This window comes from Vigna unguiculata, chromosome 10, assembly GCF_037176805.1.
Source record: "Vigna unguiculata cultivar grain cowpea cultivar isolate G323 ecotype 2 chromosome 10, ASM3717680v1, whole genome shotgun sequence".
NCBI classification, from domain to species: domain Eukaryota; kingdom Viridiplantae; phylum Streptophyta; class Magnoliopsida; order Fabales; family Fabaceae; genus Vigna; species Vigna unguiculata.
The window spans coordinates 13,467,800-13,487,980 of record NC_140801.1 but is presented as its reverse complement, the minus strand read 5'-3'; the positions used below and the strand labels follow the sequence as shown (position 1 = coordinate 13,487,980).

The window sequence follows — 20,181 nt, the reverse complement described above, 5'->3', positions numbered from 1 at the left end:
TTTATTATGATCTGTGCAATCCAAAATTTTAAATAATGTATTTCTTATTGCACAACAAACATATTACGATTTGTAAATCCATAATACATTTGCAAAATAGAAAATGTATTCTAGATTTTACAAATGTCTTTACCGTGTATAATGAAAAATATTTTCAATTTGCATAATCCATAAATGTATTTTAGAATATACATCCCAGGATGTCTTTCCAAATCAAGTAATCCATAAATACATTAAATTGTACGGTCTGAAATGTATTTCCAAATTATAGAATCCAAAAGTATATTCTAAATTAAGTAAGTCAAAAATGTATTACGGATTCACAATTCAAAAATACAGATTACATATTATTAAATTCCAAAAATATTTTCCAAGTTAGGAATTTATTTCTGAATTACATTGAAAATCCATAGATGAGTTTTGTAATATATTTCCAAATTGCACCGGCCAAAAATCTAAAGCATAGCATATTTCACTTTTCTAACACTCAGAGAAACATAGGGTGAAAAAGGTAAATACCCTACATATACGTTTGTGGACAAATCATCAATGAGGTCCTCTTCAGCATCTCCTTACATAAGTGTTGTACATGACTGAACCATTTACAAGCTTTGCAGACACCATAATAAACAACTTAAACCAAACATTCGTTCACCATCTTTTTAACCTTCATTTTTCTTCTTTTCCACTTTTCCTTTACATGAGAAGAATTTATTCAATAAGCGTTTAGTTAAGCTTATTACGGAAGCACCCCTTAAGTCCTCCATGGATTCCACTGGAGGAGAGATCGACCCAACAGCACATGAAGATTCATAACTAGGAATAGTCATATTTGGTGCATGGTAGTGCTCTTCTTTTTCATCAATTGCCTCATATATAAGATAAATTGACGTCTTGATGACAGTTAATCTGCTCCAGAAAACAACAACAATTTGCACCTTGTTTCCAGGCTCAATGTTTGATAGTACCCTCTGCCACTCATCATCAAACGACGCTAATGCATTTCTCTTGTAGAGCTGAATGGTGCTCTTTGTGTGATTTATCACCAACAAATTTTTCAGGCCATCTGATGTTATATTGTCAGAGGAAGAATAATGGATATGGCACATCATTGTCTTCAAGTTACGCCCATTCACTTGGGGAATTTCAAAAGTCACAGAAGAACCTTCGCTGCTGAAGGTTAACCAATCTGGATAACAATCTCCAGGTAGCAAACAATCACCGCCATCACTCGTAGTCATATTCTGTAAAAGTAAAGATATATATATGATGTAAGTTTATCAATCGATGCATTAATACCACCTTATTATAAATTCATCAATTTATGATATAACAAGATAATAACTCATTTTATCATGAATTAAAATCATGATCTTTTGTCAAAAGGTATTCTAAATGATGACAACTTGCATGAAAGAAGTAAATTGTTAAAAAAGTTTAATGTTATGCATAACAATATCATATTATTATTCTCTTTCTTTTAGCTGATCGCAACTTTTAATAGCAGAATATACGAGGGCAGTTAAAAAGAATCTATGTTCTTATATGATAATTTTAAAGTAGTATGATTAAAATATCATCTTTTAAATTTTTATGTTGACAGCGTATAATACCATACACTTGCACATATAATTTATGTACTAAATTCAACTGCCAAAGAGTAGTAGATTTTCTAACCAGAATTTTTGTCAAATATTTATATCATAAAAGTATTACAATTAGATGCATTTAAGAGAGTAAGAGAATGAAAGGAACCTGTAAAATTCTCTGTTTCAGAATATGTGTGATTTTCCAACTCCTTCCCATTTGAATTAAAAGTGTCTTCTCAAACAATTTTGATCTTGAGTTGCATTCAATTAATGTAAATACATTCTGCATTTGTGATGCTGTTGCAGATGACCCAGGTTCTTCAGAATTTGTCGCATTTAAAGCATCCAAAATACTCATTATATCAAAAGAAAGTTGAAGATCTGAGCCACACTCTATCCAAAGACTTTGAAGTTTTGGAAGCTCCTCATATATATATGATAGCTGATTGGAACTGCTATTTTGTACATCTAAAGAAACAAGAGAAGACATGTTCACAAATGTCTGAACACGAGAAGAGAGACTATTTACCGGTGACATCCAAGACCGAATGATAGAGGGAAATACATTCCGTGAAAATCCTTCATAACCACATAGTGAGATATATCCAATACTTTTTGATCTAACTATTGAAAAAGGCACCCTTGTTATAGCAGTGTTATCAGCAACAAGGGTTGTCAAAGACACCATTTGTTCTATGTCCTCTTCCAACTTATCAATCTTTAGACAACCCGAAAGAATGAGTGTTTTAAGAGATTTCAACTTATAGATACTTCTTGGAAGGTTACGCAGGCTAATACAATCTTGAAAGTTTATTAGTAGAACTTTAGTGAGATGACCAATGGTATATGAAACTTCAGACAGCCTTGGACAATCCATGAGTACAAGCTTTTCAAGATTAGGCAAATTTAGAAAGTCTGGAGTCTTCGTTAAATAATGAGAATGGCTAAGATTAAGAATTTTCAACTTCTCCATCAGCTACAAAAGAAGAAAGACATTGGAGATAAATTAAATAAAAAAAACAACAAAAAAAGTGAAAGCAATTAAAATATGTCATGAACAGTGAAGTTGGATGTGAAATATATACTCATGATGCCCACTTTTGTAGGGCTATTATATTTTGGTTTAGCTTTACTTTTGTGCAGACAAGGCTATTGTCGTGACTTTTGGTTGACACTTTATACTCCTTTTATCGAGTAAAAAGACACGCTCTATCTAAGTAACTATGTTGACAACTGAAATAATTACATTGGTTAGAAAATAAGTTGTATGTATTAGGATTTTTTTTGAAGTTTGTGAGTCTATTCCTTCAATATGCTATTGGAGTTGTAAGATGATTCAATCTTCTAATGCTACTTAATGAGTAATTCAAGACTGGATTATCGAAGGAGAAGTCATACGACTTCTACTGCCTCTTGTTCACATGTCGTCTAGACTTTTTGACAAAAGATCCACAACAATATATTGTCTATTCATTAGATTGAATATTGTCTCCTAAAGTGAAAGAAGAAAAATGTTGTTGCCAATCTAGTGCAGGAACATTGGTTTATGCCTGATGTTAACTGGTTAAAGTTTATTGTTGAGACTCGTGTTAAAGGCTATCCCACTCATGCTACAAGTAGTGGTTTCTTCGGATGCATTAGAGGAGAATTTGTTGGAGGATTTATTATCTAGTTGGACGTCAAATCTTCAATTTATGCTGAGTTGATGGTCTTTATTGTTGCAATAGAGATTTCTAAAGCTAACAATTACAGACATGTGTAGCTTGAGTGTGACCCCTCTTTGATTTGCCATGCTTTCCAGAATTTTGGTATTGTTTTGTGGAGGCTGACAGCTCATATCTTTAACATCTACAAAGTTACGGATTTTAAAGTCTCTCATATCTTTCTTAGGGTAATGGATGTGCTAATGGTTTTGCTAACATTGGCTTGTTAATAGACTTGATTTTCTTTGGATTGATGCTTTACCTTCCCGTGTTAGGGTCAATAATTGCATCCACGGTATTGTCTGCTTTGGAATTTGGAACTCTTGTCATGATTTTGTCCTTAAAAGGCACATCGGAGGGTTGGAGGAGGAATTTGTATTTAAATTTGTCCTTGGGCTCGACTCCTTAGTGAAGCAGGACTATTTGTTTTACAGGAACAAGGCCCCTAGTTGATGGCTAAGGAGAACGAGGGTTCATCTTTGGAGCTTCATTTTCATCCCCACAGACAACACAAATGTTCTAACCCCAAGTCCATTGAGATAACATCGTTAAGGTCAATCATTGCATTTGAAATATAACCCACTTTGGAGCATGAAACTCTTATTACAGTTTTGTCCTTAAAAAACGCTTCAAATGGTTAAAGGAGAAAGATATATTTAAAATATCCTTATCTTCGATGATGTGAAACTATTACATATACTAGAACACTTTCTTTTATTGAATTTTCATGTGGTGGCATGTGATTGATGAAACTTTAAGATACCAACCTAGTTAGGATGTTAATCTTTTATAGTAATGCCTAATATGATTTAAATAAATAAAAAATAGCGCATGAAATTCAAAAAACTAAATTAATACCTGAGTCCCTTTCCACACCATGGTAATCTTACTGTTTTCTAACTCAATAGAAACTAGACTTCCTTGATAAAAGCTTGCTGGTATGAAGGAAAAAGGAAATCCATGCCAACAAAGCCATCTAAGGTCTTTGGAAAGATATTCAAAATCTCCAACAAGTTCTACACCAGAAAGTTGTAGCAACCTGAGTTTCTTCATGTTCATAAAAGCTTTAGTGCTTATAGATTTTGTATTACTTGGTAACTTCAAAGTCAATCCCTCAATAAATTTTGTTCCCTATCACAAAAAAAAAGGAACAATAAAATATGCATAGCTAAAGATATATGGCAATAAAAACACTGATGAAAAAGACCATCATTTTCTCTATAAGAGCTAAAGAGGAAACAAACAATTTGCAACCAAACAAATTTTAAAAATTCATGTGACAATCAATTGAACAAATGAATGCTAAAATTACCAACTTTCAAATGTGTATATTGCTTCCATTAGCTTTATATATTTGTAATACTAAAATAATAAATTAAGGTCTTACAGTTTCTTTTGATAACACATCAAGCACATCCTCATGAAACCATAACCTGCTACGCTCCTCAAGCTCCATTGGTGATTTTGAACGAATAATTTCCCTTCCCATGTCCCGTAGCAAATCATGCATTCCAAGTTTGTTCTCATCATCCACAGTTACAAGACTTCGCTCTACCAAGACACGTATTCCATTTTCTGGGAAAAGTCCACAACCATTCAATATATGTATAACATCATTTCGATCCTTTCCTATAAAGAAACATGCTATATCAAGAAATATTCCTTTCTCAGTATCATCACTTAAACCATCATAGCTTATTTTTAACTTCTCCTGTACTTCATCATTTGGAATTTTCCTGAGTTTTTCCAATACAATCTTCCACTCTGTTACCTCCATATCAAACAAATAACAACCAAGGACTTCAAGAGCAAGTGGCAATCCCCCAGCATAAGCAACTACGTATCTAGAAAGTTCAATAAAATCTTCTTTGGGACTTGATTGCTTGAATGCATGCCAACTAAAAAGCTCAATAGATTCATCTACATCCATTCCTGTCATTGCGAAAACTTGGTCAACTCTTTTCCCATTAAGTAAATGTATGTCTCTGGTTGTGATGATTATTCTACTCCCTGAACCAAACCAATCACGATTTCCACACAAAACATTTAGTTGTTGTAATTTATTTACATCATCAAGTATAATAAGTATCCTTTTATGGCAAAGTCTTTCTCTTAGTATAACTTTTCCTGATTCAATGTTATGTATCTTTGTACTGTTTCCTTTGTAGATATCAAATAGAAGTTGTTCTTGTAAACAAACCTGGCCAGCTTCTTGGCCCCAAACCTCCCTAATATCTGCAAGGAAACTCCTTCCTTCAAAACTCCGACCAATCTTATTGTAAATTGCTTTTGCAATAGTTGTTTTCCCGATGCCTCCCATCCCCCATACCCCAAGTATTAGAACATCATTTGATTGTTTTTGTTCTAGCAATTGAACCATTTCTTGCACTCGAGAATCTACTCCGACTGGATTATTGGCAACAATTAGCTCTGTCCTGTCCAACAAACTTGTAACATTTTTGACAATATTTTTCACAGCCTCGCTTTCATTCCTACAACAAAAGTCGTGCCATATGCATCAAAATAAAAGGAAAATTTGAGTAAAAAGTTATACTTGTACAAACGTGTGTTGCTTCATTAAGTTTGTTGGAAGTCTGACATCGACTAAAGATAAAGTCAATTTAAAGTATATAAGTTGATTTTCTGGAGTTGAATTAGGCTTAAAGTCATTTTTTAACAAAGTTCATCTAATGCAATATTTTATATCTTTAGAACTATTTTGTAGCATGTGTCGATAACTATCCTTCAGAATGGGACAAAAGAAATTTAGGTTGGGGAAGAAGTTGGAGGGACACAACTGAGAATACAAGTAATTGAGGACTAAAGTGAACAAAGATTACTCTTGGAATAGTTTGTAGAAATTACTTCTCTGAAACATTATTTTCTTATTTTTTTGTCTTATAAAAGTAATTTTTTTTATGAACATGAAATAAACATGTTGTTCTTAGTACTTTAACCAATGTTTCTTTGATTTCCTGAAAACACAGTAAAATAAACAAGAAATATTACATCATCAAACCATTAGTATTAATTTCTAATTAATTACGAATATTATCTAATATGAATTTTTAAGTTTATAATGTCTATCAGCACTCAATTGCCATAATCATTGTTATATTGTCATTTATATTTCCTCATATCATCACTCGATGTTTTTTTCTACATGACCTCTGAATGATAAAATTAACGAGGAAAAGAACTACAGTGAAAAGGTTAATAACAAATTTAAAATTTGTGCGTATATGATACTGTGATACATAAAAATTTGAACTATAAAGTAATGGTATTTCATTAAAAAAATTAAACAGAGAAAGAAGAGGTGTTTCATTACCTAGAATTGAGGATTACAACCCCGGAGATGCCAGCAGCCTCACAAAGTGCGTCTTTAGCATGCTTCGCAAAGTAGTTGATGTCATTATCCGCTATTACTCTTCATACATATTATGAATTTCATGTGTTAGTTTTAGAGACAATGTTCAGTAAAAATGGGAGAAAGTAGGTGTTTTGTTACCTGAGATGCTGGACTACCAACCTCGAGATGCCAGCAGCCTCACAGAGTGATATCCTCCAATGTTTGGCAAGACTCTCTATGCGATTGTAAGCCTTCAGCTTTTGAACACTGTAATACAAGTCATGCTTAATAAATGTTAGTATCAGTGACAATGTTAAGTAACAACAAGAAAGCACAGAGTGTTTCAATTATCTCTCGAAGAGGAGTGATAGCGAGAATCTCTTTTAACACTCTTTCTAATTTTCTTTTTAATATTTGTTAAAATTTATCAGAACTTGCAATTTTAGATAGGTTTAATTTCTAAACTTTGAAAAAAGTCAAAAAAAAAATGTAAGGGCCAAGCTAAATTGTCTAAGAGTAGAAGTGGTTCAAATGAGATGAAATATGAATAATTTATTCTGTTATAAAGCTTACATACAGAAAAAATTAACTATTCAAACTTCATTTCACAAAAATCAATATCCAAATTTCTAAAATAGTCGTTCATCCTTTCACAAATCTAAGTCCACCTTAGAAATCCTGGTTGAGAGTAGAACACTTTTGTCCGACAGAAAGTCTTTTTGGAGTAAGTTTTTCTTTTCTTGAGTTAGTTTTTGGGGAAAGCTTTCATGCTTAAGATAGGGTTTTGCATGTGACATGTTTGTGTCAAAGACAAATCTCCATTATTCCACGAGCATGATGGTATGTTTAGGTTATTGATCAAAGTACTTTATCTAGAAATTTAGCCTTCCTATAAGAGTAGTGAAGTTGGGAGCTTAAGCTTAATTAAAAAAATAGGTAAGGTGATAGATATGGTATTGTGTACAAAAGAAAGGGAAAACAAACAGCTAAAACAGTTAGAAATTGTTAGAATATGTTTTATTAGCTGTATTATTTCTATTAGGATTTGTGTTTTATTGCTTCCTTATTTAGAATATTATAATTATAATTATAGTGTATAATGGTCAAGGAATTCCGTTGTCTAGGTGCTATTATTATATTTCTTAAAATAGCTTTTTAGCCTTGTGTATATGAATTGTATTCTTAGCATAATAAATTGAATGATTCTACCCTAAATTATAAGATGGTATCAAAGCTCTCAAATTCCAGGAGCCACCTGTAATCACGAACAGCAAACCCTAGACGGTAGCCATCGTTGCTGTCAACCATCCCTTTCAAGACAGCCTTCATTGCTATCTGTTAGATATATCACATTAATTAGGAAAACATAATGTATATTGTTTAATAGATAAAATAGATATTGTTTGATATTGTTAGATTTTGTTCATATAGTTAATAACAATATCTTCTATTTACCATATTTATATTTGGTTGCCATATATTCTTGTATCACTCTTTATTATAAGTACATTCACCTTATGTGTATTGTAGACACAAGGTAGATTAATCCGGTTGAGAATAAAGAAAATAGGGATTTAGATTAATCTCCCTTGTGTATAAACCACACATAGGGTAATCTATTTATAATAGAGAAATATACAATTAAAAAGAGTAACTGAAAATAAATAGAGTAAATAGAAGATATTGTTTGATATTGTGATTAACAATATCTTAATAATATCAAATAATATCTAAACAATATCTAACAAATCTTATACAGTTTTTCTCAATATTCAACATGGTATCAGAGTTATAGTTAAAGCCTATCCTAGCGAGATTTATATTTTTTGAGCATGTAGTTCCACCAACTATCGGGCCGCTATCAGACCACCGATTAATGTCTAGTCCCATGCACGAGATGTATATACCTCGACGTGAGAGGGGTGTGTTGGAAGTCCTACATCGACTTGAGATAAGGTAATTTCATAATATATAAGTGAGTGCAAACATCCACTTCTAACATGGTATCTAGAGCTTAAGGTTATCTTGGCATTTTTCTTTCTGCTGTCGTCGTCGTCTACCGACCACCCCTGCCACCAACCATCGTTGGCGTCGTTCACCACCGTCGATGTCCCCCGTCGCTGTCGGAGTGTCAGTTCTGACCAACGACCACACGGTTTTGATCGTCTCGTCCAGGCAACCTCAATGCAGCAAGAATCGTCACCATCAGAATCGCCTCGTCCTACTCTTTTTGGATCTAGTATTGTTGATCCAATCGGGACCTCTTTGGTCTTTTCGAGTTTTTGTCTCTCTTCCTCCATGGCATCTTCCGCTGCCTCTTTCAATTCTGAAATCTCTTCTACCACCACCAGCGTGTTTGACCAGTCCATCTTTACTAACTAACTTTGGCTTGAGAGTCAAGGGTATCTCGATCATCTTACTCAAAAAGTGACTGATATTGCTTCTGGTGATTTTCTGCGTTGGAAAAGAATTGATGCTCATATATGCATGGTTCTCGAGAATACGATCCAATCCTCTTTAAAACAAATGCTTCAGGCTTACAGCACATGTTATACACCAATGATACTCAACGTCTTTATGGTGTTTGTCACAACCTCTTTGGTGTTGTTGCTCCTCGCAATCATAACCCTATGGCTAATTATTTGGATAAGATGCATGCTCTTTTTCATGAATTTAATGAGTTATTACCTCTTGCCTCTTCTCCTGCTCAAGAATTAGAGCAACAGTCAAAGTTCTTCATTGTTTTTACTTTACACGAACTTGCTGGTAAATACTCCAATGTCCGTGATCAGATTTTGGGTTCCCCTGTTATACCCAATTTTACTTCTACATGTTCCACCCTTTTAGTGTGCCATGTAAACCTCTCAACGACCAACTTGTTTTTACCGATGATTCCTCTTCTTTGGCAGCTCAACATGATGATTGCAATAGCTCTCAAGGCAAAGGGCATCCCAAGTGTGAACCATTGTGGCAAGCTTGGCCACAAAATTGACAGGTGTTATGCTTTACATGGTTCTCCTCCTCGATTTGTTGTTGTTGCTTAAACTGATCCTCCCTCACAATCATCTGCTATGGATCCTCCTTCATCTACTCCTGCCGACAAATCTGCTCTCTTCAATGACTTTCTTAAATGGTGTGAAGATCGTAAGCCCTTAATCCCATTGCTTCTGTTGTATGCATAGGTACATCTTTTGTTATTCTGACTCAATTTTCTTCTATTGGTCCTTGGGTTTTCGACTCAGGAGTCACAAATCACATTACTGATAACAAATCTTTGTTTTTCTCTTTATCCTCTCTGAGTAATTTACCTTCTATTACAATGGCTAATGGGTCTACGGTTTTAGCTCATGGTGTTGGGATTGTTAACCTTTTTCCCTTTTTATCCATTGATAATGTTCTTTATGTCCCTGGTGTTATTTCTTTTACTAAATATTTAGGTTTTCAATATTTTGTTACTTTTATTGATGATTATTCTAGATGTACTTGATTATTTCTAATGAAAAATCGTTCTGATTTATTTTACATCTTTCAAACCTTTTATAATGAAATTTAAACTCAATTTGGTGTTTCTATTCAAATTTTGCAAAGTGATAATGGTTGTGAATATCTTTCAAATTCTTTTAAATAATTTATGGCTTCTCATGGCATTTTCCATCAAACTTCATGTTCTTATACACCTCAACAAAATGGGGGTGCCTAAGTATAAGAATAGATACCTTATTGAAATACCTCGCACCTTTTAATTCATGGTGAGGTTCCTCAACATTTTTGGGTTGATGTCATTCTTACTGCATCTTATCTCATTAATCGTATGCCATCTTCGGTTTTAGATAACAAAATTCCTCATTCTATTTTATTTCCTCATGAACCTCTCCATCCCTTGCCTCTTAAAGTTTTTGGGACAACATGTTTTGTTCATAATATTGATCCTAGTCTTGATAAGTTATCTCCTAGATCACACAAATATGTTTTTCTACGATTTACTCGATCACAAAAAGGATACAAGTGTTGTTTTACTTCTCTTAATTGCCATTTTGTGTCTACAAATGTCACCTTCAATGAGTTTTCTTTTTACTTTAAGGATCTTCCTTTTTTTGATATGTCCCCATATACTATAGTCCACCATTAGATTCTCATCCTCCACTAACTCTTAAGGTTTATAGTCGAAGATCTCGTCCCCAACAACCACCAAGTGACTTACTTCAAGTGCCAACTGTTTTGTCTCCTCCGGATTCGACAATTAAGTCTAACAATTGTCGTCCATAAAGGTATACATTCTACTCGTAATCCTTCTCCACATTATATTGATTTGAGTTACCATAGATTATCTTCACCTTTTTATACCTGCCTTTCGTCAATCTCTTCTATGTCCATTCCTAAATCTGTCCATGAAGCCTTAGCCCATTCTGGTTGGCATCAGGCCATGCTAGATGAACTAAGTGCTCTTTAGAACGGTGGAACTTGGGAGCTCGTCGCATTATCGTCTAGGAAATTTGTTGCTGATTGCAGGTGGGTTTTTGCTATTAAAGTTGGTCCTGATGATACTATTGATCGCCTCAAAGCTAACTTGTATGGCTACACACAAATTTTTGAATTGGATTATGGTAATACTTTCTCTCCAGTGGCAAAGATGACTTTTGTTCGCTTATTTCTAGCCATGGATGCTCTTCAACAATGGCCTCTTCATCAACTGGATGTGAAAAATGTTTTTCTCAATGGAAATTTGTAGGAAGAAATTTATATGAAGCAACCTACCAGATTTGTTGCTCAGGGAGAGTCTTCTAGATTGGTATGTCATGTTCGTAAATCTTTATATGGCCTAAAACAATCTCTTGGAAAGTTTAGCAGCATTGTTCAACAATTTGGTATGACTCAAAGTGAGGCAGATCATTCAGTCTTTTACCGTCACTCCCAGATAGAACAACAACTCTGCCACCATTTTCAAACCAAGGGATCTTGGTAAACTCCGATATTTGTTGGGTATTGAGGTAGCACAATCCAACTATGGTATTGTTATATCTCCAAGGAAGTATGCATTGGATATGTTGGGAGAAACTGGGTTGATGAATTCAAAACCTGTTGACACACCCATGGATCCTAATACCAAACTCCTACCAAATCACGAGGAGCCTATTTCAAATCTTGAGCAGTATAGAAGATTGGTTGGAAATTAAATTATTTTACAGTTACTCGTTTTGACATTTCCTGTACAGTCAGTATAGTGAGCCAATTTCTTAATTCCCCATGTCAAGATTATTGGAATGCAATCATCCGTATATTAAAATATGTTAAAGAATCTCCTGGAAAAGGTTTGTTATATGCTATTCAGATATTGATTAGGCAGGATCTCCTTCTGTAAAAGATCTCCTTTCAGGTATTGTGTCTCCATTGGTGGTAACTTGATTTCTTAGAAGAGCAAGAAATTAAGTGTTGTGGCAAGATCTAGTGCAGAAGTAGAATATAGAATTATGGCCTCAACCACTTGTGAACTTGTTTAGCTTAAGGAATTGCTTAGAGAGTTACAATGTAGAGATGTCACACAAATGACATTTATTTGTGGCAATCAGGCAACTCTTCATATCAGTTATAATCCTGTCTTCCACAAGAGGACCAAACACATTGAGATCGACTATCATTTCATTCGAGAAAAGATTGTATCTAGAGACATCAAGATTGAGTTCAATAACTCAAATGATCAGTTAGCAGATATTTTCCCTAAGTCTTGAAGGGGGTCGAGAATTGATTATATTTGTTAGAAGTGGGTTTAAAGCCTAACTCAACCCCACAAAACCGGCTTGTAAGGTGAGGTTTGCACCTCACTTATATATTATGAATTGGCCTTATCTCTAGTCAATGTGGGACTTTCAACACGCCCCCTCATGCCAAGATATATTCATCTCATGCATGGGACAAGAAATTAGTGGGTGGTCCGTTAGCGGCCCGATATCGGGTGGAATAGAATATCCAAGAAAGTTCGCTAGGATAGCCGACGGCTCTGGTGGCAGCAGCAGCGATGGCGGCAGAGGCGGAGGCAGCGATAGCGAAAAAAAAAAACCTTAAGCTTTGATACTATGTTAGAAGTGGGTTTAAAGTCTAACTCAACCCCACAAAACCGGCTTGTAAGATGAGGTTTGCACCTCACTTATATATTATGAATTGGCCTTATATCTAGTCGATGTGGGACTTTCAACAATATTTGTAGTAAGCTTGGTACATACGACTTATATGCACCAGCTTGAGGGGGAGTGTTAGATATATCACATTAATTAGGGAAACATAGCATTTATTGTTTATCAGGGAAAATAGAAAGCAGAAGGGGAATAATGCTAGAAACCCCAACCATGGAAAATTCAACCATGGTAGCATAACCCGTATTGAATTCTAGATTATGGGGCTACCGACCACATGACACCCCTACCTAACCATTTCTCTTTTTACACCCCTTGCCCTAGCAACAAGAAAACATCCACAACTAATGGCTCTCTTATGACTGGAGCAAGTCAAGGAAAAGTCCAAATAAGCCCATCCATAACCCTTAAAAATGTGCTTCATATTCCTAAATTGTCTAAGTTTGATTTCCATAAAAAAATCATACATGATTTATCATGTAATGCTATTTTTTATGACAATGCTTGTATTCTACAGGACAAGTACTCGGGCAGGACGATTGGACATGCCCGAGAATGGAATGGCTTGTATTACTTGGACCATCTAAATTTGTCACCAGACCTGGAAAATAACACCTCTTTTTTCTCTGATTCAACAAAGACCAACATGGAAAAGGTCTTCCTATAACACTATCGCCTTGGACATCCTTCCGTTACCGTCATAAAAACATTATTCCCTTCCATTTTTAGCAAATTAGATGCTCAATGTTGAAGTGTGCGAGCTTGCTAAACACAAACGTGTTCCTTTTTCAGTTAGTAATAATACGAGCACTTTTCCTTTCTATTTAATTCATGCTGATGTATGAGGTCTCTCAATTGTCCAAAATGTTTCTGGTGCCCGTTGGTTTCTTACCTTTATAGATGATTGTACTCATATCACATGGGTTTTCTTACTAAAGCAAAAATCTGAAGTCAGCTATGTGGTTCAACGTTTTTTCTCCATGATAAAAAATCAGTTTGGTATTAGCACTAAGATGATTAGATTTGATAATGCCAAAGATTAGATTAATCATGGGCTTATTTCCTTTTTGTCAAAAAGAAGGTATCATTCATGAGTCATCCTGTGTCAAAACACCTCAACAAAATGGGATTGCTGAGAGGAAAAATGGACACCATCTAGACTAAACTCGAGCTCTTCTGTTCAACATAAGGTTCCTAAAAGGTTTGGGGGGAGACTGTTCTCACTGTCTGTTATCCAATTAATAGACTACCTTCTAGTATTCTAGCTTCCAAAAGCCCTATGGAGGTTCTGTTTTCTTTTTATCATAATGTGTTAGCATCCAACCATCTTATTCCAAGAATATTTGGTGTGTATCTTTTGTCCATGTCCACAGTGGTGATAAAGGTAAACTTGATCCTAGATCCTTAAAATGTATTTTCATAGGATACTCATCAACACAAAAGGGATATAAATGTTATTACCCACCATCCCAAAACTTCTGTGTCCAGAGATGTCACCTTTTTTTAGCACAAAAGTTACTTCAACCAAGATCATCTTCAGGGGGAGACTGCGAGAAATGAAGATGAACTCCTTATGCTCCCTGACTTAAGTTTAGGACTAGAAATAAGGACTAAAAGTGTAACAACAGAGAAGGAACCCACTAAATCCACTCAAGATGGGGCTGATGTAAGATTTGGGAAAAATCTGGTTTATATAAGGAAGACAAAGGTCATTCCAGAATTTGTCCATGTCCAACAATCCAACACAACATGACTTGAGGTAACTACCCCTAATCCTTTAATATACACTTAATCAACCTCTAATTTTCCAAATGTACAGGAACCTGAATCCAGTTCAACACCACTTTATGAGGACCTAGATATTTCAATTGCCCTTAGGAAAGAGACTAGGAAATGTATCACCAAGCCACTATACCCTCTAGTCAATTACCTATCCTTTAAAAACTTCTCACTACCCATAAAGCCTTCCTCACAAGCCTAAACACTACAATCACACCTACCGAAATGGAAGCATTAGAAAAGAATAGTGCCTAGGATTTGGTTTCTCTTCCAAATGAAAAAAAAGGTGCAAGTGGGTATATACTATAAAATACAAGGTTGATGGTTCATTGAGAGGTACAAAGCAAGGTTAGTAGCTAAGGGATTCACTCAAATCTATAAAGTGGATTACTTGGAAACATTTGCTCCAGTTGCAAAAATGAATACAGTTAGGTTGATATTATCCCTAGCAACTAATTATGGTTGGAACTTGCAACAAATTGATGATAAAAATGCCTTCCTCCATGAGAAATTAAGGAAGAGATTTACATGGAATTGCCCCCTGGATATGGTGGAAAAACAGCTGCCAACATTGTTTGCAAGCTAAAAACAGACAGCTGAAATAATTAGAAATTATAAATGTAACAAAGTTATATAAGTCTGTTAAGCGCTTAGGTGTGTTTTTGAGACTGTTTTTGTTTTAGGAAATTGTGGGGAAGGGCTGAGAGAAGAATTTATTCTTCCTGTCACTTTGATAGGAAAATAGCCTGTGTTCAATAAAGAAGAATTTACAGCGTTGCAGAATATATCAGTTCTATCATAAAGGAAGTTAGTTTTACTTATGATAGAACCTTAGGGTAAAAGATCTAAATTGTCCAGATGTGACTTGGCCACAATAATATATTTTATGCATAGATGTTATTTGTTATGAATTGTTTGTGGTTGAAATAGTTGTGCAAGTTGTTGGTGAAGTTGGTTGATTTAAGTTTGAAATTGGTATGATCAATTCTACTTTAAAAATCTTTGAAAAATATATGTTGATTAAAATATATAATGATTTTTAGTTTAAATAAGTTTTGTTTGACCATATTAGATTGAAATCATTAGATGCAAATGTATTTCTTTTAACTTGTTTAAGTGTGGGAACAAAAATTGTGTTATAGTTGTTCTTGGAAAAGCTGAAATTTTCACTCCAAAAATTTAAAATTTTTTTTGAAGTTGCTCTTGGGGTAATTTAGGCTCAAGTGAAAAATTTTAGCTTAGATGAAAATTTCAGAATTTTGTTGAAGTTGCTCTTAGGGCAACTTTTGCTTAAGCAAAATTTTTTATCTCAAGCAGAAATTTGAAAAATTTTGTGAAGTTGATTTCGAACTGAACTGTGGCTCAAGCAAAAATTTGTTGCTTAAACTAAATTTAAAATGGAAATTCGAGTTTGGGTACAAGTCTTTGTTTAGACAAATTCGTTTTTAGTTCATAGTAATGTTTAACGTGAGTTTTATTTAAAACAAAATATGGAAATTTAATTTTCATTCCATTAAAGAACATGGAAACTTCATTGGTTTTAAAAGATGTATTTCTTTAATTGATGATTATGAGGGTCATATATATGTATGAATACTGTAGTGCAGAATGGTATATGTTGAGATAATTGTCTGGGAGTGTGCCTATCAATGTTTATATGATAATGACGACTTGTGAAATGTAAATAGGTGTGAATATCAGAATATAAATTAATTATGTGATGTAGTGTAAATATAATTATTACCAAGGAAGAAATAATATGTTGAGATGATTGACTTGGAGATTCGTGAGTGTACTAATATTGGACTCCAAAAAAAATATCAAGCAGATAAAGGGTTGAAAGAAGGAAAAGAAATATATCTTTTGTTTTGTTTAAATTCCTTTGAAGAGATGTATAGGAAATTTATTTTGAAAAGACTTAATAGTGTAGAAATGTAACTGTTAATGGGATGTCACACAAAAGATAAAAATAAAACAAGTTTCAATTAAAAGAAGAGAGTGTTGGAAAAAAAAGAAAGTTTTAAGAGAGTTACTAAAGGTCTTCCTACCTCGATTTAAAGACTGCACCTGTTGAGATGTCAACAGCCTCAATAAGTCCATTCGTCCAATGCTCCAATTGGCGTTCTAAGTCAATTTCTCTACTTGATAGATGTTATGAATTTCACAAATGTTACTTTTGGGAAAAATAATGTACAGTAAAAATATGAAAGCTGGAATTACTTCAATTACCTGGAATATAGTTGTTTATGCCCAGATATACCATAAGCCTCACAAAGTTTCTCCCTCCAATGATTCTGGAGGTTCACTATCTCATAATAAACCGGCCGAATTCCAAAACTTGATATATATTACGAATTTCATAAATGTTACTTTTAGAGAAAGTGTACCGTAACAATCTGGAAGCAGAAAGTTTTTTAATTACCTGAAATAATCAGAATCTAAGACTGTACCAGCTTCCTCAGAAAGTGCATCCCTCCAATGTTTCATGTGGAGTTCTATCGCATTAGTAATCTCCATTTCTCCGCTTCATACATGTGATGAATTTCATAAATGTTATTTTTTAGAGACAATGCTTCGTGAAAATTTGATCATGCATTAAATGTTTCCATTACCAGGAGTTCAAGACTGCGCCCCCTGTGATGCCAACAGCCTCAAAAAGTGCCTCCCTACAACGCTTCATGTGAAATTCTATCCCATTAGCAATCTCCATTTCTCCACTGCATATATGTAATCAATTTCATAAACGATATTTTAAGATACAACGTTCAAATGTCTTGTCTTCAAGATTTAAGATTTCAATATCCTCTCTCCAACATTTCAACATCAGTCGTCATCCCTGAGCCATTATGTCCGGTTTTGGCTAGGAATTGGAGGAACCCAACGTTTGTCCTTCGAAATGTCAAATACCTCCCAAGGATCAGCCTTCCATTTCACCAAAAATCTCAAATATTTTCTCCAAGCTGTCTCGTGGAGTGGTTGCTCCTACTCTATCCCAGCTATTTAAGCCATGAGAGAAAGGGGATTTTTTAGCCATCACGATCCCAGAAGATGTTACAAGGAAGGTTTTCCAAGATGTAAACTCAATCTTCATGGAAGATTCATTTTTCGCAAAGGTTAAAAGCCTATGACATTGGATGATTTGCGTGTTAAAGCTACCACTTCTTTGGGTTCATGTTCTGGAATGGTACACGATATTGCTTGGACCTGGTTTTTTGAGTTCAAATTCAAGTATCAAGAGGAGTTGAGAATTATTCTTGTAGCAGGATATTGGAATATAAATCCTGGAATCTTGAAGTTGTTTCTTTGGAAACCGGATTTCAATCCAAGGACCCAAAGGAACAGTCTTATACAGGTTTGGCTTAGAATTTTTTTATGAACTGTTTTTATACTTTAAATGTTATATGTACAAGAGGTATTTATAGACACAAATGTCTAGGAAGCTGTTATAAACTGACAGTGGTAGAGAGAAAATTACATACAATGAAAGAAACTTCTATAGCTGTACAAGTTTGACTAATTATACAAGTTGACCATAGTTGACTATAGTATATACACTAACAAGGGGGGGAGTTAGAATAGGTATTAGATATAGGTAGGAAGTAGTTTCGTTAAATATAGTTTGGAAGTAGTTGTATTGGGAAATGGCAATATGCTGTACCTATGAGTTATACCTATCTTTGTACCTAAGAATCTAGGTTAATCTATGCTCTTCCTTATACTCATTGTATCAAAACTCTATCAATATAAATATCAGAACATATGAGAGGAGTGTTTCAACTCTTTCAAATATAGTCTCTTTTATTTCTCAACTCCTCCTTCTAAGACCTTTATTCTTTAGACCCTACAGATGACTTCAATAGAAATTGTGGAGTTATAGTTGTTACTTTCTTTCCCTCATTGTTACATGAAACTACTGATCACTTATCCCTAAGTAGTCAACTTATGAAGTTAGTTGAGTCACAGATCAACACATAAACATATTATAGTAAGAAATATTTATATGCTTTTTTGCTGAGAAAAAAAAAAAGTAGTTAGTTGTTCCAAGGGATGAGACTTTATGAGAAAGTCTTTATTTGGAAAATGTTGAGATAGAAAGGATTTTGGTTGTATGATAGGAAGTGTCCTATTTGAAATGAAGAATTATCCTCTATAAGAGGATGCTTGAGCTTTGAGTAGATAACTGTTGAATAATGGAGAGTCGACTAAGTATGTTGGAAAAATGGGCTAGTGAACAAGGAAATGTTGGAGCAGATTGAAAGCTGATATGTCCATCTGTATATATAGATGTGATCTACTACATTTTAGGTTTTTTTACTAAGTTTGGTTTGGTTACCTTTCTTAATAATATGAAGAATGTTGCATAGGATTGATTGAAACAGGTTTTAATGTAACCTAGCTAGTATTATAGCCTGTATTGTGGTGCAATAGCATTTTTATATTGGCTGAAAAAAGATATAATGTTAAGTAAAACTCTGAAAGCATAAAGTACTTCAATTACCATGGATCTAAGAATTCCACCTCTGAAATGCTATCAGGCTCCAAAAATACCTCTCTCCATTGCTTCACAAGGAAGTCTATCTTATTATCATAATTCTCCATTTCTCTAATTCATACATGTTGTGTAAATGTTATTTTTAGAGACAATGTATAAGAAAAATATGAAAGCAGGAAATATTTCAGTTACCCATAGTTAACTACATACCTAATTGGGATTTCAACACCCATACGAAGTCCCTCGATCCACTGCTTCACGAGGAAGTCTTTCATATCAGCAATCTTCATTTTCCCTCTTGATACAAGTCATGAATATCATAATAATTATTTTGACAGACAATGTTCAGTGAAAATTACTAAAGCATGAAGCATGAAGTGTTTCTATCACCTTGGATCAAAGTCTACAACCCCTGAGCTCTGAGCAACTTCAGAAAGTGCCACTTTCCAATTCTCCACGGTTTTGTCTTGCTTTTCAAACCTACATACACGTTATGAATTTAAAAAATGTTATTCTTAGAGACAATGTTCTGTAAAAATCTGAGGAAAGGAAGCGCTTCATTGCCTGGAATTATAGATTTCAATCGCTGACATGCCACCAATCTCACCAAGTGCCGTCCTCCAACGCTGCTTCCAATCCAGCACCTTTTCCTCTTCCTCTTTCGAAATCTTGCTCAAAAGACGTTGAAATGCTTTCCCAAAGTCGCCTCTTTGATGACGTACTTCAGAGGGATCAACGCCATAGAACACTGGTATCACCACATGCCCTATGGTTCTGTGGCACTCCATTATTTTCTCCAACTCTTTCAAACACCACCACGACTCTGCATAATTTTTCGAGAAAACAACAATAGAAATTCGAGACTCTTCGATCGCTAGCCGCAGAGAGGGTGAAATTTGATTTCCCCGTGGAAGTGACTCGTCATCCTTGAAAACAATGATTCCTGCACTCCGAAGTGCGGCATAGAGATGCGAAGTGAAAGAAGCACGTGTGTCTTCCCCTCTGAAATTCAAAAACACATCAAAGTTTCTGCTGTCCATTTTCTGGTACCGATCACGAAGAAAGTCCATTTCCATGTCATCACCGCCACCTGAAAGAGACATGGAAGAGATGAAACTTCTTTGTTGGCGAAGAAGGA

The 20,181-nt window shown here is 34.6% G+C and overlaps 1 protein-coding gene across 1 annotated transcript; it reads right to left on the bottom strand.

The window, feature by feature from the left end:
* Nucleotides 1–292: 292 nt before the first annotated feature.
* Nucleotides 293–20,181, bottom strand: LOC114167057 (uncharacterized). Its single transcript, XM_085667722.1, has 14 exons — nt 19,608–20,181; nt 19,434–19,523; nt 19,254–19,340; nt 19,050–19,154; nt 17,164–17,268; nt 16,974–17,075; nt 16,781–16,888; nt 16,600–16,689; nt 6,804–6,911; nt 6,624–6,722; nt 4,680–5,784; nt 4,151–4,423; nt 1,756–2,565; nt 293–1,244 (listed from the first exon to the last, which is right to left on the bottom strand). The coding sequence occupies exons 1-14, from the start codon at nt 20,144–20,146 to the stop codon at nt 663–665; spliced, it is 4,203 nt and encodes a 1,400-aa protein (XP_085523848.1). The 5' UTR covers nt 20,147–20,181; the 3' UTR covers nt 293–662.